The sequence below is a fragment of the Netta rufina genome (genome assembly GCF_964035555.1).
Source record: "Netta rufina genome assembly, chromosome: 20".
NCBI classification, from domain to species: Eukaryota; Metazoa; Chordata; class Aves; order Anseriformes; family Anatidae; genus Netta; species Netta rufina.
In genome coordinates this window covers 892,654-917,925 of record NC_140144.1, presented here as the reverse complement: position 1 = coordinate 917,925, position 25,272 = coordinate 892,654, and the positions used below count along the sequence as shown (strand labels likewise).

General features: G+C 39.7%; 1 protein-coding gene across 3 annotated transcripts; it reads left to right on the top strand.

Moving 5' to 3' along the window:
* The first annotated feature begins 732 nt into the window (after positions 1-732).
* Positions 733-25,234, top strand: MAN1B1 (mannosidase alpha class 1B member 1). Of its 3 annotated transcripts, XR_014619013.1 has the most exons (14): positions 733-949; positions 2,958-3,066; positions 3,713-3,849; positions 4,342-4,502; positions 7,434-7,543; positions 9,533-9,718; positions 11,247-11,395; positions 12,047-12,235; positions 13,160-13,350; positions 14,514-14,634; positions 16,204-16,401; positions 16,702-16,833; positions 17,679-19,699; positions 19,784-25,234. XR_014619013.1 is itself a non-coding variant. In XM_084299187.1 (13 exons), the coding sequence occupies exons 1-13, from the start codon at positions 821-823 to the stop codon at positions 17,880-17,882; spliced, it is 2,013 nt and encodes a 670-aa protein (XP_084155313.1). In that variant the 5' UTR covers positions 733-820; the 3' UTR covers positions 17,883-25,234. The 3 variants fall into 3 exon arrangements, 2 of the variants coding, with proteins under 2 accessions (XP_084155313.1, XP_084155312.1); XM_084299187.1 differs by having other exon boundaries at positions 4,345-4,502; positions 17,679-25,234; XM_084299186.1 differs by having other exon boundaries at positions 17,679-25,234.
* Positions 25,235-25,272: the final 38 nt, after the last annotated feature.

The window sequence follows — 25,272 nt, the reverse complement described above, 5'->3', positions numbered from 1 at the left end:
CCAATCATGGTATCATGTGACCTATCTTTGTGCTAATCTCACACTGTGGAGGAAACGTGAGGGCTCTCAGCATCTCTGCATCTCACTCCCTGACCAGGCAGCTGAAGATGGAGTATGACTATGTGGTGTGTGAGAGTACCTAGAAAATGAGGGCTAACAAGGGAAAGGAAGGAAAGAAATTCTTGCAGCCCTAAAACTCCACTGACTCTGCCCAAAAGAACCAGCCATGTTCAAGAACTGGCCGTGTCAGGATGGCTGGGGACATTGCACAAAACAGATGTCACTGTGACAGTGGACAGCAGAATATAACCTTCCCCCCTTGGCGTGCTCGCTGGCTTCTGTGTCACTGCTGCTCCTGCCCCAGTTTTTTCTACTTCAGAACAAGCCTGCTCCGTGCGGCCTGGCACCCAGTGCGTGTCTCCCCCTGAGGTGCCGGTGCGGTGCGAGGAGAGAGCTGCGAGGGCCGACCTAACTCTTGCGAAGAGCCACGGGCAGCTGCGCCGGCCTCCCACCTCCCAGCCGCCCCCGCCGGCTCCTGGCGCCCTCCGCGGGGCGCTCAGCGGCGGAAGGGCCTGGCCCCGCCCAGGGGCGCTGACGGGGCCGGCGGCCCGGGCCGCCGTTGCTAGGGCACGGCGGCGCTGTTGCTAGGGCCGCCATAGAGCTCCGGAAGTGCTCTGGGCCTAGAGCGGCATCCGGAAGCGGCCGCTCTGTCCCCACTCGGTGCGAGGAGGCTGCAGGATAATGGCGGGCCGCGCGCGGGGCGGCGGGCGGCTGGGCTGCGGCCCCTGAGGCGGCTGCGGCCCCTGAGGCGGCTGTGGCCATGTACTCGGCTGCCGCCGCCTCGCCGCCCAGGCGGGACTTCATCTCCGTCACCCTCAGCCCGGAGGAGGCGGTGGGGGTCGGAGGCTACAACAACAGCAAGGCCTGGAGGCGGCGCTCCTGCTGGCGGGTGAGGGCGGCCGGGCGGGACGCGGGCTCTGCCCGCGGGGTGCCCCCGGCTGGGGGGGCTCGGGCCTCTGCCTGCGCGGAAAGTGCGGGCAGCGAGGGTGCCCTGACGGGAGCGGGAGCGCTGGGCTGCACCACGGAGTCGCAGGATGGTTCGCGTTGGGAGAGATCCCCGAGCCCATCTAGTTCCAACCCCTGCCACGGGCAGAGACGCCTCCCCCCAGACTCTAATCAGGATTGGAAGAGGGAGATGAGATTTGGTTTGGGTGCCTTTGCACCCTGTTTTATGGCTCGAAGGGTCAGCGCTGTCCTCTGTTGCAGCTTCTCAGTTGAACGGTTCCGCTTTTGTGGGAAGGCTGAGTGTGAGAAGAGACGTCCCTGGCAGAGCTGTGTGGAAGTGACCTTATTGTCTGACTGGGACAGGGAGTGGGCAGGCAGATTTAGTAGGGGTGAGCGTCTTCTGCTGGAGAGGTAACCTGGGAAAATGTGAGGCAGTGGGATGAGGTGACTGTGGTTGCAGATAGGGAGTGAAGTATAGCCAAATGTAGAAGACTTTACAGATTGTTGGAGGAAGCTTATGAAGAACTTGTTTAGGGACACAGGACTACAGGTCTTCTCTTATTTACAGTTAAGGAAATGCAGGGACAGAGCACAAGATATTTCATCTTTCCTTTTATCTATCTTCTTTGCCAGCAGGAAAAAGGAAAAAGCTGAATGCCCTCATGTATTCTTGTGCCTCAGTCCTGTCCACCCCAAGAACACACAGTCAGTGCCTCTTTTCTCATCCTGTCCTGAGGAAATAAAGGGCTGCTGGATTTCAAGCATCCTTTTGCAATTGGATGACTGTGATGTGGTTGACAGTGCAGGTAGAGATGAAGGCAAAGGAGCAGGACCAGCATGTTGCAGCATGCATAGAGAAGAATACACAGGGTTACTGTACTGTCAACAGTAGAGAAACAGGAAACGGGTATCTTGGAGCTTGGCAATGTGAATGCTTTGGCATTTTCTTCCTTGAAATATTTGCAGCCTCTGGCTTAGTAAGAGGATGAGAACTCCAGGAAGTACTGTGGAGTGTAGAGAAGTTCGTAGGAAGCTGTAGGGTGTTCCTAAGCATGGCATCAGCAATGAAGCTCCCTCTCTGTGTGCCAAAGCCAGTAATTAGAAGCAAATTCCTGCTTTGGTGCATTTTGCTATGACTGTTTTAAAAGCAACAGAATGGTAATTTAACAATTGATGTTTAACTGCTCTCTCTAAATGGGGAAAACTTCTCTGTTAGACTAACATGTCATTTGAAGTCTGATTTAGTAATTTTGTTGTAAGTACTTCAATTTTAAAAACACGTTTTTGCCTAAAACTAATCTTGAAATTGTGTTTTTGTTTTGCTTATTAAACTGTTGTTTACTTTTTTATATGTTGCTATAGTTTGGTTACTTTTTTTTTCTGGTGACAGACCCCATTCTACATGACAGTTCTACAGATGATTTTTCCAGGGGCAGTATGCCTCACTTTTCCTGTCAGCGACTGGTCCTTAGATTATTTTAAGCCTTTCTTCTTCGCTGCAGTAGTGTTTTAGTTTTCCTGACACTTTTTTTTTCCCTGTTTCTTATTTTGTATTTTGGCTATCTGTTTTGTAGTAGCTCTCCAGCAAGAAGGGAAGAGACTTTTGGCTTGTTTCCAAAGTGACATCTGGGCAAATGCACAGGTCAGCCAACCAAGGCTGTGATGAAAGTCACCGTGCTGCAGATGATGCTCTCTGGGATTCTCAACATATGGCATTCTCCAGGGTTCTTGCAGCAAGTGGCTCTAATATTTCTCTGAGCCTGCTGTGCCATATGCTAGCATGTTATATTTCTTTTTTTCTCTGTCATCATTTTTGCAGTTGGAAACAGGGTAAAATTAGTCAGTTTTGCATTACTTGCTCTGAATGAGCTGTTTTTTTTTTTTTTTTTTTTTTTTTTTAGTGGAATGGGCTCTTAATGTTGTGCTAAATATTCTTCCTCTCTCTCTTAAAGAAATGGAAGCAGCTGTCTCGACTGCAGCGGAGTATAATTCTCTTCCTGTTTGCCTTCTTGGCAGTCTGTGGAGTCGTTTCATTTACCAGCATGGGGGAACCATGGAAAAGTATGTGTATTGTATGGCTCTAAATTACCTGCATGTGGTGTTATCTTTAAGAGATTGTTGTAGTTTTTATAACTCATTTTTTATTGACTGACTTACTGCATCTCTTAAAGCACAATTGTTAAACTATTTTATGCGACATGTTTCAATGGATATGCTTAGTCTGAAGTACTTTTCATATCTCTTTGTTATCTTGACTGGAGCAATGTTTTGGTTTAGTTGGTCAAGGTTTAGAGATATCTACATATCTATGTTATGAAAAAACATAGAGGCTATTAGTAACCCAAACCTAAGCAGTAGGATAAGGTGATACTCTTTTGGTTTTGATTGTCCATAAGATTTGAAGTTCTAAGGTTTTCTACAATACATTTACCATTTACATGTTTACCATTGATGTGATCCTTCTGCCTGTGTTGTGAAGCTAAAATAATAGCAATGAAAAAAGTATGTGCCTTTCATCAGCGTCCTTTGATATTAAGGAGTTGGTTAATACCAAATAACACTTGGTATCCAACAATTAGTGCAGGTTTATCAGTGATGAATGGAAACACTTTTTGGGGGTGCATCTAGTGTGTGAATGCAGCAGACTTACACATTTCTAGCTGGACGTGTTCATTCTCTGTGCTGAGCAACAGCTTTGTATGTTTAGGTTTAACAAACAAATCATTGGATGAGCAGAGAACAGAACCAGAAATACCTGGATTAAAGCTGGTGAATCCAGCTGTTCTGCCAGCGCCACAGAAAGCAGATGCCAACGCTGGGGACTACCCAGAACTTTCACCTCAGGTATTATGAGAAGAAATGAGTTTTGTAAATGTGCCAAAGAGTTTGTGGAAGATGCAAATAATGATCAGTTCCAACAAATTTTGTGGAAAAAGGTGTTATAACTTACAACAAAAACCTGCTGTGGGTGGAATGCTGTCCTCTCAGGAAGGGCTTTGGACATGGTAAGATGTTACCTGGCTTTAACTTTAAGTGTTCAGTGTACTTTTTCTTCATCAGCGATGTACTAAAAAACAAACAAAAAACCAGAACAAAACCCTACAACTTAAAATTTGGGTAATTTAACCAAAACTTTTAAATTAACAAATGAAGAAAAATAATAATAATAATAAAACAAAAAAAAAAATCCAGCACCAATAAAAAGATGGTGTCTTCAGCATACCTTCCAGTCAAATCAGAATTTGCCTGTTGGCATTATATCAAAATTAATAATTTTGATTTATGATTTAAATTTTACCATCTGTACAATGTACTGAGCATTCTTTATTTCTTCAGAAGCAGCCGAAATTGCCTCACATTCGGCGTAGTCCTTCCAATCTTCAGATCAAACCACCACGGAGGGATGTGAGGCTGAAGACGCGACATGCAACCAGCAAGATTGTAGAAGAGCTGGTCCAGGCTGATAAAGAAGAGAAAACAGAGAAATCTGTTATCAGGTAGAAGTGTTTCCAGCAAGTTATAACTCCTTTTTTTTTCTTCTCTCTCACCTCCCCCCCGCCCCTTCTCTAAGGATCCATTGGATGTTGGAGTGAAAATTGCAAGGGCTTTTTGTTGTCTGTCTGAGGCTGATTTCTATCTTTACCTATGTTTGTTCTTAAGTTTGGTCTGACAGCGATAGATATTGTTGGATTGATTTATTTAATTTGGGTGAATGTCCAGCTTTTGTTTTTACTATTTGCTTCTAAGAATTGCAGAAGGTTTGGTGCCCTGCTAGACTGTAGTGCATTTCTAATGTATTTAGACAGTTAATGCACTGGAAAATTATCAGTGTCTGTGAATTTCTTCCATTTGTTTTGTAGTAAATGTTAGTGTGACGATATCAATATAATAATAAAGTCACAAGCATTTTTGTTCTGGGCTAGATAAGGAAAATTGTACCAGTGTCATAGCGTTGATTAGGGATATAATGCCAGTAAACAAAGTTACGCCCAAGTTGAACTGGCAGAAGCTGTAGACATGTATATAGCATATAATTGTGTAAAATATGTTTAATCCTTTCTTATAAAAACATCAATTGTACAGTTCAAAGAACCCTTATGCAGATGCAAAAATGTCTTTACTAGAGGATCTATTCTGCTGTAAATAATTTATTAGGTTATTATCCTAGATAGCACTGACTAAAATCTTTTGGTTTGGGAATAGTTGAAGAAATAACTTCGAAAATGAAAAGACTACTAGAAGTTCAGCAGAGGTGCTTAAGATATGGGAACACTACATTCCCTCCCCTCTGCAGCCCCCCCCCCCCCCCCCCCCCCCCTCCGTGTTTGTGTCCTTTTCAACACTGGCACAACTCAGCTGATCATAGCATCAGTATTTCGGCTGTTGATATTATCCAAAATCTCTCAGAATGACTTGAGCTGTTTTATTCCTGTGTTTCCACTAATGCCATTGTAGGATTAAACCAGTGGTAACAGGAAAATGTGAGAGTGATGAAATCACTCAGACTTGATAGAAATTTAAAGAATGAAAGTAAGAAATGAAATGATTGAATTTATGCAAGTCAGAAAGTACAGTGACTGTAAACAATAAACTTTAAAGGTCTTAATAAGCTCGGTTCTGTAAGGAGAGTCATCATAGAATGGTTTGTGTTGGAAAGGACCCTAGAGATCACTAATTCCAAGTCCCCTCCATGGGCAGGGACACCTCTCACCAGACCAGGTGGACAGCTGAACTGCACCACAGATGCACTTTCAATCGCCCTTATCAAAGGAAAACGGGAGAAAATGCAATGGAAAGGGCTCAAGAGTTGACATAAGGACAGGGAGATCACTATGCAATTATTGTCACGGGTCAAACGTACTAAGTATAGGGAGATTAATGTAATTTATCTCTAGCAGACTAGAACAGTGAGAAACTAAAACCAAACTATAACCACCTTTCCCTCATCCACCCTCTTCTATGTTCTTCCCCCAAGTGGCACAGGGGAACAGGGGCTGCAGTCAGTCCCTAATGCCTCTTCTCTGCTGCGCCTTCATGATCACTCTTTGCCCCTGCTCCAATGTGGGGTCCCTCCCACAGGATGCCTTCCTTTCCAAACTGATCCTATGTGGGCTTCCCACAGCAGTGTGGGTCTGTACCACAGGGTCCATCTGTCAGGAGCCAACTGCTCCAAAGTGGGTCACCTGGCAGCAGCTCTCCCCAGATCCAACTGCCATCCATGGCAGGTGGATCCAGGGGCCTCTCCATGGGCTACTGGGGAACTTTTGCTGTGTTGCCTGGAGCATCTCCTGCCCTCCTTCTGCACTAACCATGGTGTCTGCAGGGCTTTCTCTCACTCCTCTCTGCCGGCTGCTGTTGCACAGTGGTTTATTTTTGTTTGTTTTGTTTTGTTTTTGTTTTTTTTTCCCTTTTTTTTTTTTTTCCTCCCTATTTCTTATATCTGCTCGCCTAGAGGCACAACCAGTGTCTCACATTGGCTCAGCGCTGGAGCTGGCTCTGATCTGACATGGGGCAGCTGCTGGCCTCTCCTCACAGAGGCCGCCCCAGCAGCCCCCCTACTACCAAGCCCTTGCCATGTACACCCAGTTGGCCAGCTTTTCCAAAGTCCCTCCAACCTGGCCTTGAATGCTTCCAGGGGCAGGGCATTCACAACTTCTCTGGGCCACCTGTTCCAGTGCCTTACCACCCTCCAAGTAAAGAATTTCCTCCTCACATCTAATCTAAATCTCCCCTCTTTTATCCTTGCCCTATCTCTGTCTGCCCATGTAATATCATGAACTCAAGATACACAGCGACCTCAAAGTTAACATATCTACATAGTAAACAGCATGGTTGAGATAGATCAATTGATGTTGATATGAACCTGGCTTGATGTGAAGCTCATTCTGAAAGACTTTACCTTCAGGAAATTTGTAACGGTAATGAAAACCTCTTTTGATTGATTTATGCTTCTGTGTTGGTTGGGGATGCTTGGGAAATCTCTTGGAATTAAAGCAATTTTAAATGTCTAGTCCACTGTGTTTATTCATGAGTTCTTACTGATCATCATTTGTGTGGTACTAATTTAGTGTTAGTGACTTCTGTGACTATTTCAGAACCAGTAAGTAACAAAATGCTTCAATGTAGCAATCTCAGATATCTTAGTACTTTTTAAAAAGTTCTTTATTAAATTCTGTTGTCAAGATACTTAATGAAATTCCAGGAGCCTGTTCTAAGACGCATATCTTAATTGAGTAAAAATTCTCTGGCACAAATAACTTTTTATTTGAACAAAACAATTATCTAGTGGACAACATGGTTATTTTGACCCTTGATACAAAATCACTCCTTTTATCAAAATATAGTGAAAAATAGGAAATAAGTCGCATTCAGTTGCAGGACTTATTGTGATCAAATTAAGTATTAATTTCAATCCTCTGTATTTGCAGCTGGAGAGGAGCAGTGATAGAACCCGACCAAAGCACTGAGCCTCCATCTAGTAAAATAAAGGAATCAGAAAAACCTTCATCTTTGGAAGCTGAAGGCCAGAAGGAACCAGGTAAATAGCACAACTAATTTCTGTTCACTCCCAGCACGTGTTTATTTCCTTTAAATGAAGGAAACAAAATTCTGACAGGAGAAAGGAATAAGAACAAAAAATGTGTAGGAAAGATGATTTACCTAGGATATCCAAACCTTTCAGTTTCCTTATTTCACCATGACAACGTACATGCTTGTTAGTCTTCAAAATTTTGATTGATTCGCAGCCTCAGTTTTCAGTATTGAATAAAGAATACTCTGATGCATGTGTAGAACTTAACTAATGTGTCCAGTGCCATGGTAGGAAACAGTTTGCTGTGACTATCTTTAGTGGCCAGATTCTATGTGAGTAGGTTGCAGAATGTGTGTTATACATACTATTCCTGGTAGCTCAGTGCTACCTCTGTCCTGTTATAAAATGCACGCGTCCTTCTGGAAAATGTATTCTAAAATGTGTTCTATGTAGCACCGAAGAGGCATGTTTTCTTCCGTACATTATTGGAACCATAACTACCAAGGGCTCATTTACATATAAGCAATCTTATGTGCCTATTCCTTCAGACTCTATATTTTTGCAATAGCATTATATCCTCTGAAAGCCTGAAGCAAGTTCTTTTCTAAGCTAGAGAGGCTTCTGATTATGGACTTCTCTGTTCCTTTGCCAGGAGATAATCTTGTCACATTGTGACACTGTGAGGATGTCCTCAGTTTCACCCCTTATCTTTTGAATCTCGGGTGCTGCTCTCCCACATTGATTTTGTCTCAGCCATACAAGAAAAATCAGAAGAATGTACTGAAATTTTTGCACGATATATTTTTTCCCTTTGTTTAGAGAGGGCACACATTCCATTCAGATCTTCTTGTCCAGCCTTGCTTTCCTTAATCTGGTAAAATGGTATTGAAAATAAATTTTAGTGTCAAATTTTTGTAATCTTTTCTATGGGAAGAGCCAGACATTCCTGTCTGTTCTCCAGAAAACGGACGTTTGAAGAGAGAGGGCTTCAAAGTGAGTTTCCTTTTTCAGCAGTGTTTTCTTTTGTTCTGCAAATCCAAGGAAAGTAACTTCCTCCCTGATTTAAGTTGGACTCTTTTTAAGGCTCATCAGGAAGCAGTAGAAATTTGTTTTTGTAGTTGTTGGACTCCTTGTGGAGTAAAGAACCTGTTGTTATGCTTTGTGGTTCCATGTAAGGAAGTTCCAATATGATAAATGTGGCATAATACAATGTGATGTACTTGGCTTGTGCTAGCTTAGTATAAACGGGGTTAGTTTTACTGCTTGATATTCCCCCTGTAGAATTCTGTTTATGTATAGCTCTCCAAAATATTAATGGGCTTCAAAATTTTCATGTTGGATATGTACCATGAGTTCATTTTTTTTATGGCAAATTGTAAGCAAAACCTTCAGTTGAACCATAGAAAAGGACGTGGATTTGCGTAAGTCAGAACTGACAGTTTTCTTCCTTCTAAAACAGAAGAGTTCTAGAATGAAAAGTTCTAGAGAAACTATTTTGTAGAACTGACTTTAAATTTAGCTAAAGGGAACAAATAAGATAGGGAAGATAAAGAAAAATGTTATGTGGTAAAAAACTGAGGTCTGTATGTAGTAAGCATACATACACAGCAGCTGAATTACAGTTGATTTAAAGTCTTAATTCTGGTATTTCCTGACTTTCAGGTCTTTGAGCTTCAGTGATACTCATCTCACAGCTCTGTGTGTGAACATTTTAATGTATTTGGTGAAATGACATTGTGAGGGAGTGATCTTTGTTTCCATGAGTAAATTGCTGACCAGAGACACTGACTGGTTATTCCACAGAGGAAAGGCTGTGCTGAAAAGAATAACCTGAGTTTTTTCTACTTACATGATTTAAGTAGTTTTAGAAGAAACTTTATTCTGGGTAGGATTCAGCAAAATGGTGTTCAGTATAGGGATGCATGTATATGCAGTATAGGGAGTTTGGTAGTTCCCTGCAGAAGTCTTGAACAAGGTGCTGTCTTCCTTTTTCAGTGCCCATAAATGAACGTCAGATGGCTGTGATAGAAGCATTCCGCCATGCATGGAAAGGATACAAGGATTTTGCTTGGGGCCATGATGAACTGAAGCCTTTGTCCAAGTCTTACAGTGAGTGGTTTGGACTTGGGCTTACCTTAATTGATGCCTTGGATACTATGTGGATTTTAGGCTTAAAAGAAGGTAATTTCTTTTTTCTCCATTTTTTTTTTTTACCTTGAAATTGCTTATTTTCTATTCAGGCAATATGGTCAGCATTCTTTAAGGGAACATTTATTAGATGTGGCTGATAAGTTTAGTTTTCCTGTGAGGGTGAGTGTGCACATGCACAATGCCTAAAAATAAATATTAAAAAAAAGTATGAAAAGAGACCATTGCTCTTGGATTAGAATTTTGAGCCAGAAAATAATATTACACTATTACGTATAACTGGATATATGTGCTAGAAACTGAGGAATGGATTAATAAGCCACTTGATTTGGTTTCTGTACTAAAAATACTAGTGACATCTTTGTGTCATTATACAGCCACTGCGGGCTTTCTATCCATCGGCCTCATGTAGTTGGCCGGAGATCTGGTTTGTGTTTTATCATACCTAATATCAATATTTCATAGCTGGATTTCAGAAGCTTATGTAAGGAATCAGTGGATAGAGGAAGGGACTATTCAATACCGACTTTGTGAACTGCTCTACTGTCTGTATGTTTTTCATATATTCTGAAAGTGACTTTGTTTTTAGAAGACTTTCGAACAGATTCAAATAGATTTTAAATACTAAGTCAAAAATCTGCAGTTCTGTTGAAGAAAACTTGCTTAATCAGTATTTAAGTGTGTAAGAGTGTTTTTGTTGTTCTCTAGATTTTCTTTTTTTGGTATTATTTTTTTTTCTGGAACTTTATGAATTGAACACTGTTAGATAGCTTCCTTTGTAAATGTTTACAAATTATGCCATTCTTAGTGTCAAGATAGGAAGAACAGAGTTGCTAGAAAGGATACAAGGAACAGTGAAACCTTTGGTTCTCTCTTTTCTAAGTTTGAGGTTTGTATAAAATACTAAATCAAACAAAAACTCCATATCTTGTGTCTGCAGCTCTAGACTTGAGCAGGTTGTCTTGAAATTTCGTCAAGTTGACAGTGTGCTGCTTTTTCCATTAAAAAAAAAAATAATTGTAAACTGCATAGAGTTTTTAAAATATTAGTAGTTCATATGTGTTGAAAATGGATTCTTGTTGAAGACTACTTTATATTTTATAGCAATTCTTTGGTGATTGCCTTAGAAAGCTCTTGGGATTTCTTTTGAATAAAGTGCAGTCTAAATGAAAGTTATGTTTGAGGTTGCTGATTTTTCTTATAAGCTGATAAATGCTAATGCTTCAGTGAAAAAGAGTACCTGACTTTTTTTTTTTTTTTTTTTTACTACTAGATAATGGTAACAACAGACAGCACAGATTTTTCTGTCGTTCTTCTCAAGTAGACTGAAAAGACTATTTACCCCAAATACAAGACATTCAAGAACTGAATCCAAAAAAAAAAAAAATAAATCAAATTTCACCTATTGTGTTCTCTTTGCTACAGTTTTCAACCAAAAATTATCATCTTGCTAGACAGATACATAAGTAATTGTCATGGATATATGGAATGCTGATTTCTCTAGTACAGTTTTTGGAACGTGCCAGAAATCCATAAGTGAACTACACTTTTTACCTTTCAGAGTTTGAAGAAGCAAGAATATGGGTAGCAAACGACTTAGTCTTTGATAAAAATGTGGATGTGAACCTCTTTGAGAGCACAATTCGTATTCTTGGTGGCTTGCTGAGCACCTACCATCTCTCTGGAGATAGCCTCTTCCTGGAAAAAGCTGTGAGTGATTAGAGTCTTAGTAATGAAACTGGACTGTATACCTCATATTGGACAAAGTTGAGGGAGGATTCATCACAAAGTTGAATGTTGCCATTTTGCAACCATTTCATATTTAAAATGGTGGGAGAGGGATTTACTATTAGTCTTTTGAGCCTTCACTTCTATTTTCACCCTGGATCACCTCAGAGCCCTAATGTGTTTTGTCAGGTATGCTTACAGATGTGCCTGTTCCTCTGTTAATGAAGAGCTGACCATAATAAGAAAGTTTATGGGGGAAAAAAAAAAAGGGTAAATGACTGGAAAAGAGTAATAGTTGTATTTTGTTGCCTTTTCTGTATAGGCATCTTAACAGCATCAACCACCTCCTTAAATTAGCATCTCAGTCATTTACTTCAGGATTAAATCACGTTGCATAGGGACTGCAGACTCAAATGAGGCATACAGTACTAGGAACAAGGTAGAAACTCTGTAGTTGTTGTTAGGAGTAAATCCATGACCATTTTTAATTCTTTGCTTTCTTTCAGAATCTAAAACTAAGGTACTGTTCTCTGTCTGGTTGCTGAAAGAAAATATAAAGGGTTGGGTGTCTGTATATATTTTTGTGTCCTGTTTTTATTTTGTGTGTGTCCTGTGCTCTTGGCTTTTCTTTAGAAAGACATTGGGAATAGGCTTATGCCAGCATTCAAAACCCCCTCCAAGATACCCTATTCTGATGTCAACATTGGCCGGGGCACTGCACATCCACCTCGCTGGACATCTGACAGCACTGTGGCAGAGGTGACCAGTATTCAGCTGGAGTTTAGGGAGCTCTCTCGTCTTACTGGAGATGAGAAATTCCAGGTATGGAAGAACCTGTTGATGTTGTTCCTTTTTGCTGCCTATATACGATACCACATCTGACTCTGTAGTCTCTCAGTGATGTTAAATGAGTTTTGAAACTCTAGATGAAGGAAGAATAAGAAAAATAAATCATTTGACTTATTTTCTTAAATATCAGAAGGTAGTAGTGGAAATGAATAATTATTTTTCTCCCTGAGGAACAGTTTTCATTTTTTATAAAACAAAACAAAAAACCACACAGTTCTTAGTATTGATGTTTTTGTTTGACACCACATTATTAAGTTTGAAAAAATATACTAAGCTAAACAAGGTCTGTGAAGCTGTGCCTTGCTTAATATTTAGAATTCTGTGTGTGGTTTCTTGGTGCCATTATGTAAGTGCAAAGAACAAAACCCTGTTGTTGCCCTCCAAGGAATTAGAATTATTAAATTAGATTCCGAGTCACAGTATTAAAAAAAAAAAAAAAGTTAATTGAAACTAAAATAATAATTTCCACTCTTCTTTTTATTTGGTAACCTAATTCTGTTGTTTTAAAGAATTTTTAGCTATAGCGGGTTCACGTAGTTGTTATTTTAGCTGCACTTTTACTGTGCAAATATGACTAAGTCAGATTGTAGTCTCATGCCCCAGTATTGTTTTTTGCAGTACTGGTTTTTGAATGGGCTTACAGCACTCAGGAATATAGCTGACTATCGCCCTGTATTTGGGAAGGAGATAGTTATGATTATTGCAAGGTAATCATATTTGTCCATAATATGAGGTTATGAAAGTCAGAAAGTTTGAAATCCTGTATTTAGTATATGGCATGAATGGAACTTGATATCCCTGATACTAGTTTGAAGAAGAATAAAGATTTGTTTTCAGCCTGAAGCTACTAGCTACAGTCTCGTACGTGGAATTTGTTTTTTATTTTCTTTCTTCCAGAAAGCTGTAGATGAGGTGATGAAACATGTTCACACGCTCTCAGGGAAAAATGATGGACTGGTGCCTATGTTCATAAACACCAATAGCGGGCAGTTCACTCATTTGGGTGTCTATACTCTGGGAGCCAGAGCTGACAGCTACTATGAGTATTTGCTCAAGCAATGGATTCAGGGTGGGAAAAAAGAAAATGAGTAAGTTCTTTCCACTTCTCATATTGGTGTGAAAATGGTGCAAGCTGTAAAAATTTCTGCTGTATATGACTGCCTAAAGAAAAATAATCTGTATGTGCAACAGTCCGCTAAAAATATCTGTTTTTAAAAGCGAGCCAAGAGGACCTATGGTAAGTTGATGTAAAAGCAGCATGAGAATTAGGCTTAAACTAAAAACTTCTCCTCAGAAAATTTTTCTTTGTTAGCACATCAGATAAGAGGTGCACTAGAGACTGGAGACAAATCCTGTTAAATGGTTGGTTGAGGTGGCAGATTTGATCTTCATGGTGTAACCTCATAGAAAGAAGGAAATACTGAAGCTTGGTATTTGCATAAGTGTTGCTTTATGTCTCATGTTTCTCCTACCTGCCCTGGATAAGTGAAGAGAATGTTTGTAAGGAGTAGAGCAATTAGAAATATTGAAAAGGAATTCCTCCCAAACAAGACAAAAAAAGAAAAATCTAACCAGTTTTTGTCCTTACAAGCTAATTATGTTGGACTTGTTCATGTCAAGGGTTTAATCCACAGGGTTTAATCCAGACAGAGAGACAATATGCCCTGGTGAGGCATTTTGGAGCAAATCTACAAAGAAAGTTTGCATCATGGTTTTTTTCCAAGCCATACTTCATTGTAAACTGAGAACCATTGTCTTTAGGTCTATGAATGATAGCATTTTGTGAGCCTCAAAATGGAATTTCCCTTGTTTTGAGTACTTTCATGTAAGAAAAGCAATTAAATATTGTGAAAAAGTTTCATAAAGAGGGTAGTGAAATATTAGAAAAGATTGTGCAAGCTCATTGTTTCTCCATCTTCAGAGATACTCAGAAATTAATTGGAAAGTCCCCAGGTAACCTGATATAATTGAATCTAATTTAGAGGAGGGGGTTGAGCTACACATGTCTGTACTCGCCTGGATTAACTGTGGTATGAATTACTGTGGTCTTAAGGATTCCTGAAATGAAATGTGGTGGTTGTCTGGAAACAGGGTTCGTGATGTCTTTTACCTTAGTACTTTAAACTTAGGGGTTACTTGAAAAGCAAAGGTGTATGGTTACACGGTAGCAGTAACTAATAAGTGTCCAATATCAGGTGTGGTTAAACTTATGTGAGTATGTGAGCCAACTTGGAATGGTTTTAATTCACAGACTGTTGGAAGACTATATGAGAGCCATAGAAGGCGTGAAAAAGCATCTTCTTCAGAGATCACAACCCAAGAAGCTTACCTTTGTAGGAGAGCTTGCTCATGGCCATTTCAGTGCCAAGATGGTAAGAATACACCTGCATTTAAAATGACAATTAAAGAAAACAACAGCAAAACAACTACCACCAAAAAATATCCACATATGTACAGGCAAATGCAAGTCTGCTGTGTTCTCTTTCCCCTCTGCCCATCCCCACAAAATGAACAAACCAATAAAAAACAAACAAACAAACAAAATGCTTTGATAGCTGTTGTGTGTCTCATGAGTTACCTGCAGCTTGTCAGAGAAAATCTGACCTGTAGTGATCGCCGTCTGAGCCAAGACGTGTTCTCTGGACACTTCTGGAAGACAACAGAAATGTCCCTGTAGTTCTTTCACTGCTGCTGTTGCATGTTGGGAAACCAATACAGAATACTCTGCGTACAAGTCATCCTCAGGTGCCTCTCCTCTGTGAAATACAAGAGCCAAATATGTTTTGTTTGCAGTGCCTAGTATCTGTGACATTCAATTTGCTATAGGCAAGAGGGGAAGTCTAGGAGAGGTAGTGGTAGGAATGTGAGTCAGCAGTTTCCTGTGCTCTAGAAGAATGGTACTCTTACATCTCTGATGCTCTATAGAAGTTAGAGGTAAAAGCTTTTTATTACTCCAAATAAAGTTGCAAGAAAGGGGCAAGCTTTCAGGCAAAAATGTAGATAATATATATTGTCAGTGTTTTCCAGTTGTAACAGTGGATGTAACTACAGTAGTTTTGTCTCTCTGAATGTTGTCTGTCTTACAGCATGCTAAGGTGGTTATTTCAGAGTAATGAAAATCTGCTTCAGCTGCCGTATCCCCCTGCCCCTAAGCTTTGTTTTCTGTGGCTGATTCATCTTTCTCTGTGGTCCTACTTCAGGTTTCATTTTAAAATACTGGCACTTGGGAAGTTCATTTCATATGTTACATGTTTATTTTAAATACTATTCTGTAAAAATATAATTTAAAACATAATTACTTAATAATTATTTAAATTATTATGTAAATATTTTAAATAATAGTATTTTTAGGCAGTATCACTTTCCTTTAACTTGCTGTTTTGATGGACATCATAGTTTGTTAGCTGTTATTTTTGTGAAGATACTAAGCTTTCAAAATCCATTAGGATCTCTTTTAAATGCTGTCTCAAAGTATTTTTCTTTTTCTAATGAACTTTATAGCAGTGCTTGTGTTCTATTATACGTTTAATTTTAAGCTCAGATGATCAGTTTGTCCCTTATTTATTTGTCTTTATTGAGAAACCTTCGGATGATAAATTTCCCCTCCCCCCCCTCCCCCAGTTGGTATTAAATGTACAGTTCTGGTAAAACAGAACACCCTCTTCCCCCTAATTTGCCCAGACCTGCCACCCTTCTTTCAGATACCTGACATAAAAACACGTGGTCTTTTCAAATTTGTGACGTTACTGTAATAATGCTTCCTGTTTTGTGTTGCATTACACTAGATAGTTAAATTTTACCTTCAAGTACTTTGTACCTGAAATGTCAAGAAAACAAAACTCAAACAATTTGAACACAAATGTGTCTGTGTGTGTAATATTAATCCTGCTTCACTTGATTTTTGTAACTTTTTTCTTAGCAACAGTTGTCTTGTCTTACAGGATCACTTGGTTTGTTTTTTGCCTGGTACTTTGGCACTGGGAGCTCACAATGGATTGACTGCTGATCATATGAAACTGGCCGAAGCCCTGATAGAAACGTGTTACCAAATGTATGAGCAAGTAGAGACAGGCCTGAGTCCAGAGATTGTGCACTTCAATCTTCATGCACAAAAGGGCCACAAAGATGTGGAAATCAAGGTGAACAGTTAGCAGGCCTCAACAGTACTTTGATGTCTCTTCTGTATCTCTAGTATGCTGTTAAAGCTCCTGTCTGGACACTGGTGATGTACTCTGTTCTTGTGAAGCAGCTTGTTCTGCGCTGCATTGTTTTCCAGGTGTACCCTAGCCCTTGGATTTAATTAACCCTGCAATGTATTTATTATAGAAGCTGAGTTATACATAGTAACCTTTTTAGGGTAGGTGTAAATAGGAATTGCTATTTTTCTCTCTGCATATGTATTAGTCTGAATTATTTGCTTTTTTATTTTTCTCTTGCAGCCTGCAGACAGGCATAACTTACTGCGGCCAGAAACAGTGGAAAGCCTTTTTTATATGTACAGATTCACCGGAGATAAGAAATACCAAGACTGGGGCTGGGAAATCTTGCAGAACTTCAATAAATACACACGGGTAAGGTCAGCTGATAATGACCTGGTTCTTTCAGGACTATATTCACTCTCCCTCTGATGAGAACTTCTGAAACTTTGTTTCTCAGAAGCCATCAAAAAACTGCGAGGATACTCATTAGAACACAATAAAATGTCGGTTCATGCAGTGCCTTACAGTCTGAGATGCACCAGATACTTAGTATATTCAGCAAGATTACTTATATTACATTGATTAAAAGTAAAATGAAGAAGGTCTATGCAGACTACCAAAGTACTTGTATGCTGTCTTGGAAGCTATTAGGATCTATACTGTGATCTTTAGAATTCAGAAACTGAGAAGTACCTGGATGGGTTGAAGCAATACTTTGATTAAAGTGGCCAAACAAAATGGAAGTGCATTAATGCTTTAATAAAGGGCTTTTTTTATTTACTCTGACAGCAGTGCTCATGGAGATACTGCTTTGATATGCTGTAAAAGTGTGGTCTAGATGCCAATGGTCATTAAATTTCAATGGTCTGTTCTTAACAGGATAGGTATGGTACTCTGACCACCTGTAATGCAAACATTACACTATTTAGTTCCTGTACATTTGTCCAGAAACTTCATTGGTATGCTCTTTGTGATACTTCTTCAAATTAAGCATAAATGAACATTGTGCTTTATTTTATTCTAGCAGTTTTTTTCGTGGTTTGTTTTGAATTGCACAGAGATTTTTTTCATAACTGAATTTTTATGTGCAAATGAAAAGCAAGTACTAATAGATCTTAGCAATTTTCTTCAGGAGGAGGTGCAAGTCAAGGTTAAAATACAATATTTTAGGTTATAGAAATATACAAAGTTTCTGCTTTTTTTTTCTTTTTGCACAGGTTCCTACAGGTGGTTATACTTCCATTAACAACGTTCAGAATCCCAGTAATCCAGAGCCACGAGATAAAATGGAGAGCTTCTTCCTTGGGGAAACACTCAAGTACATGTTTCTGCTGTTTTCAGATGACGTAGACTTGATCAACCTTGACAAATTTGTATTTAACACAGAAGCTCATCCACTCCCAATCTGGGTGCCGGCATAGATAGGGTGTCAGTAGACATTCCAGTGGTGTTGTTTTTATCTTCAAGTCACTTTAAATTTCAGGGTTTGAGGTGAGATGCTGTATTGCACCTTTTTTAGGCTTGAACAAAACCTTTTGAGAAAGCATCTCTGGTTTGGAGAAGTCATGTCAGTCTTATATCTAATCCCTGTGCTTTGGTTCTGTGATGAACAATCTGTGCAATATTAAGCTGCTTTTCCTGGTACTGATGATTATGAGGCTTAGAGAATAATCATAATATGGACCATGATGTTCACGGGGCTCTGGTGAACCAGAACTCACTTATGTCAGTCTTAATAAATGCTAATTAAATATCAGGAATGCAGCAAGATGTCTTAAAGCACAGGGATGTCTCTGGAGAGAAGGAATCAGCCTTCAAGTTTATTCTGGATGTACTGAAACACTTGGTTATGGCGCCATTCCTTCATAAGAGCATATGGTGTTTCAGATGTTAAGTAGAATAAACGATAAACCATAATTTCCCAGGTAGAAGTTAAAGCTGTCAGTATTGTTACTGATACTCTTGATCTCATTCCAAACTACCAATCTATGCTGCATGACATTAGAAGGAAGTGGCAGCAGAGCAACTGTTGTACAGTGTCTTAGTTTTATAGAGCACTTTGAACAATCTGTTCAAGCTGTGGTTGAAATGAATGATGGAACAGAATTTGCTGCTGATTTGGCTCAAAGTGGTGTATAATTTTGTAGACATTTTGCAGGTTTTTTTAAGTTATCTGCAGGAATGCAGGAGACAATGTGAAACAAGTGAAACTATACATGCATTATATATATTAATTGTATCAGTTAGACCTCAGGTATTCTGACTGAAAGCTGCTTTGTGAGGTTGGGCACTGGGAAAGCTTGTGAGCACATTAGATATAATTCTAAGTCAACCTCCTTCCATCCCTTCCTGTCCACATCTTGCATTGTAAGGTGTTTGTTGACTCAACATGCTTACAGCTATACAGCAAAATTCAGGTTATTCATCATTGTTTAGACTGTAGAGAAGTTATCATTTTGTTGTTGTTGTTAGGGGTTCCTTGGTAGACATGTTCTCATCAGAAGTATTAAAAGCAGACAGTCTAGATGTATTATGAGAATTCATGGTTGCAATAGAATTACTGAAGATTTTTCAGTTCTTTGAAAAGAAAGCAGACTCAGGTTTGCTTTGTATAGAATCTTATAGGAGCCTTGGCATCTTTTGTTTTTATATGTGCAAATAGGTTTTAAACCATGAACTTGGAAAACAGCTTTCTTTAGTTTTCTGCCTTTGGCTTTGTATCTACTTGGACAGTTCCGTATTCACAGATCACAGAAATTTGTTTGTAATTTTAAATAGGTTGTTCTCACCAAAATGTCTTTTCCTCTTTTTAATTAGTTAATGGAAGCAGTGGGAAGTATGCAGGTGCATGGTAGTGGAAGTGAGATACAGTATCCTATAAATCTAGGGTTGCAAAACAGAACTAGTCTAAATCTGATTGTAATGGTTAATTTTCCAGTGGCTTAGGCATATGTGTATTTTACAGCATTTGTAACCATTGACTTTTAAAGTAAGGTATTTGTTTTATGCTGATTAATTCTGTTTGCTTGAGTCTGAACTTACTATGTGGACCACTACTGAAGTCCCTTTAAAGAATATTTATCATTCCATTTACTAATGATGACTTATGGAGATGAAGGAATCTTATAAATTGCACCTTTTCCTGTCATCAAAAAGACCCTGTGATTTTTCTAGACAAGAGAATTTTGTGCAGAATTACAACGTCCCTCCAGTTCAAAAGCCAGCAGTAACCTTGGAAGTAAGTTTCTCATGTGTGCAATGTAATCCAGTAGCCTTAGCTTGCACAACCTATTTGATACTAAGATTTTCTTTGATGTAACAGAGAAGAAGGAAACTGCTGTTGAAATGGAGAAGGAAACACCTTCAGTCTTTTAGTTTGTGAAGCAGGTTTGTGTTACTTTGGATCTCAGCTTTGGCTAAAAAATGGAGGATTAAAATGAGATAAAAGAAAATAAAAAAGAAGATTAATTCAGTGTGAGTACACAACCTCTTGTTCTAACTTATGTTGCTTGGGCCTCGTGCCTTCAATTGCAGCTAGTATTGATCCCATCATTGCTGATTTTGCCATGGATCATAAAAATTCTAAACTGTGATGTTTCACCTATAGGACAAGCCCTGTTGAGGGAATGAAGAGAAGTCTGAAGATGTGGAATATATCTAGGTGTTCACCAAAAATCTGTTGTTGAAGTCTTATGCTGATCTTAATGTAGTTGACTCTACAAATGAGACTGTGGCAGTCTGTGTTAAAATTTCCTATTGTGTCATGTTTAACACGAGAGTAATACTAATCCATTGCAGAATGAGCAAAATGAAGGAGAGAAGAATAAACATGCATTTTCCCAAACACATTTTTTTTTCTTCTAGCTGAGCTTGTTGGTACAACTAATTTCTTCTCTACCTAATTCTTCCTCAGAAACTGAATTGTCTTTGTGAAGTGTGACTTTACTGTACTCATCCTTCAAGTCTGAAGTTAAGATTGCTCAGCTCTGTTTAGTATAGAAAGCAAATGCTTGATTGACTCCTTTATCATATGTGAAATGGCACAAACCTGAATAATATGACAAAAACTCATCTGCTTCTTCCAGTTCTTTTGCAAATGTCATTTTAATTGCTTATTTATTTTTACTTAATATAATATGTTTTGTCAGATCAGACTATGAACTTTGTCCATCTCACTTCTACTATATATTTTCCCTTCCTGCCTTCCCAAAACCAACAGAAATTGTGTACTTTTTTTTTTTTTTTTTTTTTTTTTTTCCTAGGGGCATGTGGGGGTGTACTCTTGTGGTTCTTTGAACCACAGCCTTAAGTATGGGGTCTGTAATTCGTTTTGGTGTTTCAGCATCCTAGTGTGCTTCTGACGCTTAAATCAAATGTTGTGGAAACGTAATCTCTTCAAGCCAGTGATTGTGTCCTTTTGCACAAAGAGCTGCCTTGGTTTCTCTCCAAGAGCTTGAGTGCCTTGTCTAATTTAACTAAAGCAAAAAACAAACAAACAAACAAAAAAAACAGTTGTACCCAGCTCTACTGTTCATTTATGCTTTCACTGAGAAACAAATGGGTATGGTCACACCCATAGAATACTGCACAAATGTAGCGGTTGGAAACCTCCCACTCTGGGATTTAATCTGTTTGCTCAAAGAAAAATCAATAGGTGGATGTGGAGCACCTTTAGCATCTAATCTTTTTTCAACCTTTTTGATAACTGAATTCTTGCTACCAGACTGGGAAACTGAGACTTTTGCAAGGTCTGTGGTGTAAGCTTATAGGGGCCCTTTCATGGTGAACATTTAAGATTTTCAGCATTAAATTTCAAGCTCAAATACAGCTGTATTTACTCCTCCAAATACTAGACAAAGAATCAGCTTGCTTTCCTATTTTATACCTGTGTGATAGTGCAGTGATAAGGAATGCAGATAGGACATTTTTTTTTTTGCAACTAACATGTAAACAGTTTTGTGAGTTCTTTGCATTTCTCCTGCTCTAAGACTTTTTTTTCCCCAACTTCAGATTGGAAAGGATTTTTTTGTGTGTGTGTGTTTTTGTTAGGTTGTTTATTTGTCTGCAAGTATTGTTGGAACTTAATGTCAAAGTCTGGAGGCCTCTGCTTCCACTAAAAATGAAGCCTTTGGATATTCATGTTTTGTGCCTGCCAGCTTCCCAGAAAACCTGCTCATTTGCATGATCAGTTTCCGAACTCTGACTTAAAGGCTTGGGGCCAGAGACACTGTTCTTACTGCTTTGTGCAGTGTTCCCAACTTGGTCATACCTTCCTTATGCTGTTATGTGGTGATAAAATAAAATAAGCTTTTTCTCAATGACATCACTGATACAGGTCTTAAACCAGCATTTATTGACAGTGTTTCAGGTCATGTACTGTCTGCTTGTACTCCATTTTCCTTTTGTGTTCCTAGAAATTCAGCCACAAGCACCCGTCCCACAATGTCTATGAATGGTGACTGCTGCTGTTGGGTTTTCCCTGTCAGTTCACAGAACACCACATAGCCAGTTTTTTCTTATATCCCATCCTTCCTTGCCCAAGGCTTCAAAATGTTGTATATGTTTGTGGTACTACCTTTGGTCTTCAACCACAGTTTGAAGCTTATTTTTGTAATTATTTTTAGTACTGCTCATCTATAATCTGCATGGAAGCCCATGTGTATCTAGTTTATCCCTTTGCAGAAGTACTTTAGATTTTAGTATTCATCCATCCATATAAATCAAACACTTGATGCATGTCCCTCACACTATGTGGATTCCTCTGGGGCAGGTACTATCTGCAAGAGGAAAATAAAGGATCAGCCATAGCTCATTGTAAGAGGATTAAAGAATTTGAAGCTCATAAGATGCCTTGGGCAGCTGATCACTCAAAGGCACCAAAAAAGCTGGTGTCCAAAGGTGGTAAATTGCAGATTACTTTCCAAAAGGTGTACGCTGAACTTGTTTGCTTTAATATACTGATGGTTTGGTTTAGGGTGCATGCTTGCTGGGAGCTAACGATGCTTTAGGTAATAGAAGCAAGATGCAATCCTCTCTTTGCACAGACATCCACCACTATGCCTTTTTTATGTGGTGCTACGAATGAATAATTGCTAGGGTACAGCAAATCTCAGTTCAGAAAAGTTGGGGAACAGGGGAGTGTCTCTGTGCATGGAAGATGAATACGAGGTTGTAGCTCACTAAGGCAGATTTGTATGACCCACAGTTTCAGGAAAAAAAAAAAGAAGCATGACTAGTAATGAGCTGACAGCTCTTAGTAGGGGGATGCAGGTTTTCCTACAGCACAAATGGGAAGGGAAAAAAAAAAAAAGCATTATTGAGGATATAGTTCCATTAGTAGTCTTAAGGCCTCTTTATTTGGGGCCTGGAGTTTGATTGTGTCTTCCTAATGGTGTTCTTCATTTATAAATATCTGAACAATTTGATAAATGGACTTCCATCTGTTCCTGTTGTTCCCTGCATTACTTAGTAGGGGGCAGAAGCTTTGGCCTTCTGAGCTTAAGAACAGGAAAGAGGTAAGTTAGTCATATGCAAACAAAACCAAATCCTTTTATCATCACCTGAATATTGTGAAATAACATCAGTGATTGATATTGTAGCTCTGGGAACCAATGTACTGTGATGGCAGGGAGGACCTGGCAGTGCAAATACTTAAAAGTCTTGTGTTTGAGCAATGTAATGTAAGTTAAAGCAATGCCATGACTTTGTGTAAGTAATGCAAGCCTTTGGTGTCCTGTGAGACTTCTCTACCACCTCATCAACTGAGGCATCCAACTGATAACTAAGATGTAATATTTTTGCAATTATGCTGATATTTATTGGTATATAGTAATTCTAGTAGGTGGAAAATCTACTTGTTAATGTGCAAAGATGAGTTTACCTTGAAAGATCAAAACTATTCTTTTTTATCTTCTTTGCTTATACTACCAAGCCATGAAATTGTCATACACTTTAATAAACTTGTAATTTATTTTAAAAAGACCTGAAGATGTCTCAAGTGTAAGTGCATTTCCTGGTTACTAGTACTCAGCTCCTGAGTAACAGCAGTACAAAACAAACAAACAAAAAAGCACCCACAGCACTGCATGAGGCTGACCAAGTCTTTGTGTAGCTGATCACTAGTAGAATCTCTTAAGAACCTGTGCATGTATGATACAAAGATGTCATGAGGCTGCATAGGGACAAAATTAGAAGGGCTAAAGCCTAATTTGAGGTCAAACTGGCTATCGCTGTTAAAGAGGAAAATAAAAAGTTTTATAAATACATAAACAAGAAAAGGAGGACTAAGAATCTCAATCATTTCTTGGTTGTGTGGGGAAACATAGTGACAATAAATGGGGAAAAGACTGGAGCGCTTGGTCTTTAGCAGCAAGACCATTTGTTCTCTGGGTACTCAGCCACCTGAACTGATAGATGAGAGCTTTCTTCTGCTCCTAGGCCCTTATAATTCACAAGGAAATGGTTAGTGACCCGTTAGACCACTTAGATGTGCACAAGTTTATGGGGCCAGATGTGGTCTACCAGAGTTGACTGAGTACTTGTCAAACCCTTTTCCATCATGTGTCAGCTGTCCTGCTTATCAGGATATCCCAGTCAACTGTCAGCTAGCATATGTGACACCCATCTATAAGAAAGTTTCCCAGATCTTCCTTCCAGCCTATAGGCCTGTCAGTCTGACCTGGGGAACTTTATGGAGCAGACTGAGTGGCATCACACAGCATTTACAGGAGAACCAGGGCTTCTCTTTGAGAAGTTTGCTGGACAGATGTACGCTTCATTGGGTTAAAAATCAGCTGTATGCCTGGGCCCAAGGAGTTGGGATGAGTGGATTTAAATCCAGTTGGAGGCTGGTCACAAGTGGTATCTCCCATGGCTCCGTATTGAAGCCAGTTCTCTTCAATATCTTTATCAGTGATCTGGATGAGGGGTTTGAGTTCACCCTCGGGAAGTTTGCAGATGACACCAAAGTGGACTGTGAGTGTTGATCTGCTTGAGGGCAGGAAGACTCTGCAGAGGGATCTGGATAGGCTGGACTGATGGGCCAAGGCCAACTGTATGAAGGTCAACTAGGCCAAGTGTCGGGTCCTGCACTGGTGGGTACAACAATCCCATGCAATGCTACAGGCTGAGGGAAGAGGGACCTGGGGGTATTGGCTGATAGCCAGTTAAATATGAGCCAGCCATGTGCTCACATGGCCAAGAAGTCCAACAGCATCCTGGCTTGTAGCAGAAGTAGTGTGGCCAGCAGGACTAGGGAAGTGATTGTTCCTCTGTACTTGGCTCTGGTGAGGCCACACCTTGAGTACTGTGTTCAGTTTTGGGCCCCTCACTACAAGAAGGACATGGAGGTGCTGGAGCGTGTCCAAAGGAGGGCAATGAAGCTGGTGAAGGGCCTAAAGAACAAGTCTTATGAGAAGCAGCTGAGGGAGCTGGGGTTGTTTAACATGGAGAAAAGAAGGCTCAGGGGAAACCTTACCACTCTCTACAGCTACCTCAGTGGAGGTGGGGGTTGGTCTCTTCTCCAAAGCAACAAGCAATAGGATGAGAGGAAATAGCCTCAAGTTGCACCAGGGGAGGTTTATGTCGGATATTAGGAAAAAATTCGTCCCTAAAAGGATTGTGTAGCATTGCAACAGGCTGCCCAGTGAAGTTAGTTGAGTCCCTGGAGGTATCTAAGAAACGTGTACATGTAGAGCTTAGTAGCATGGCTTAGCGGTGGACTAGTACTAGGTTAAAGGTTGAACTTAACCTTAGAGGTCTTTTCCAGCCTAAATCATTCTATGATTCGATTTAATGAATGTACCTCTGCTT

Coding starts and splice junctions, on each gene's coding strand:
- MAN1B1 (XM_084299186.1), top strand. CDS start 821: ATGTACTCGGCTGCCGCCGCCTCGCCGCCCAGGCGGGACTTCATCTCC. Junction 9,719..11,246: donor GATTTTAGGCTTAAAAGAAG/GTAATTTCTTTT, acceptor TTTACCTTTCAG/AGTTTGAAGAAGCAAGAATA. Junction 16,402..16,701: donor ACAAAGATGTGGAAATCAAG/GTGAACAGTTAG, acceptor TTTCTCTTGCAG/CCTGCAGACAGGCATAACTT.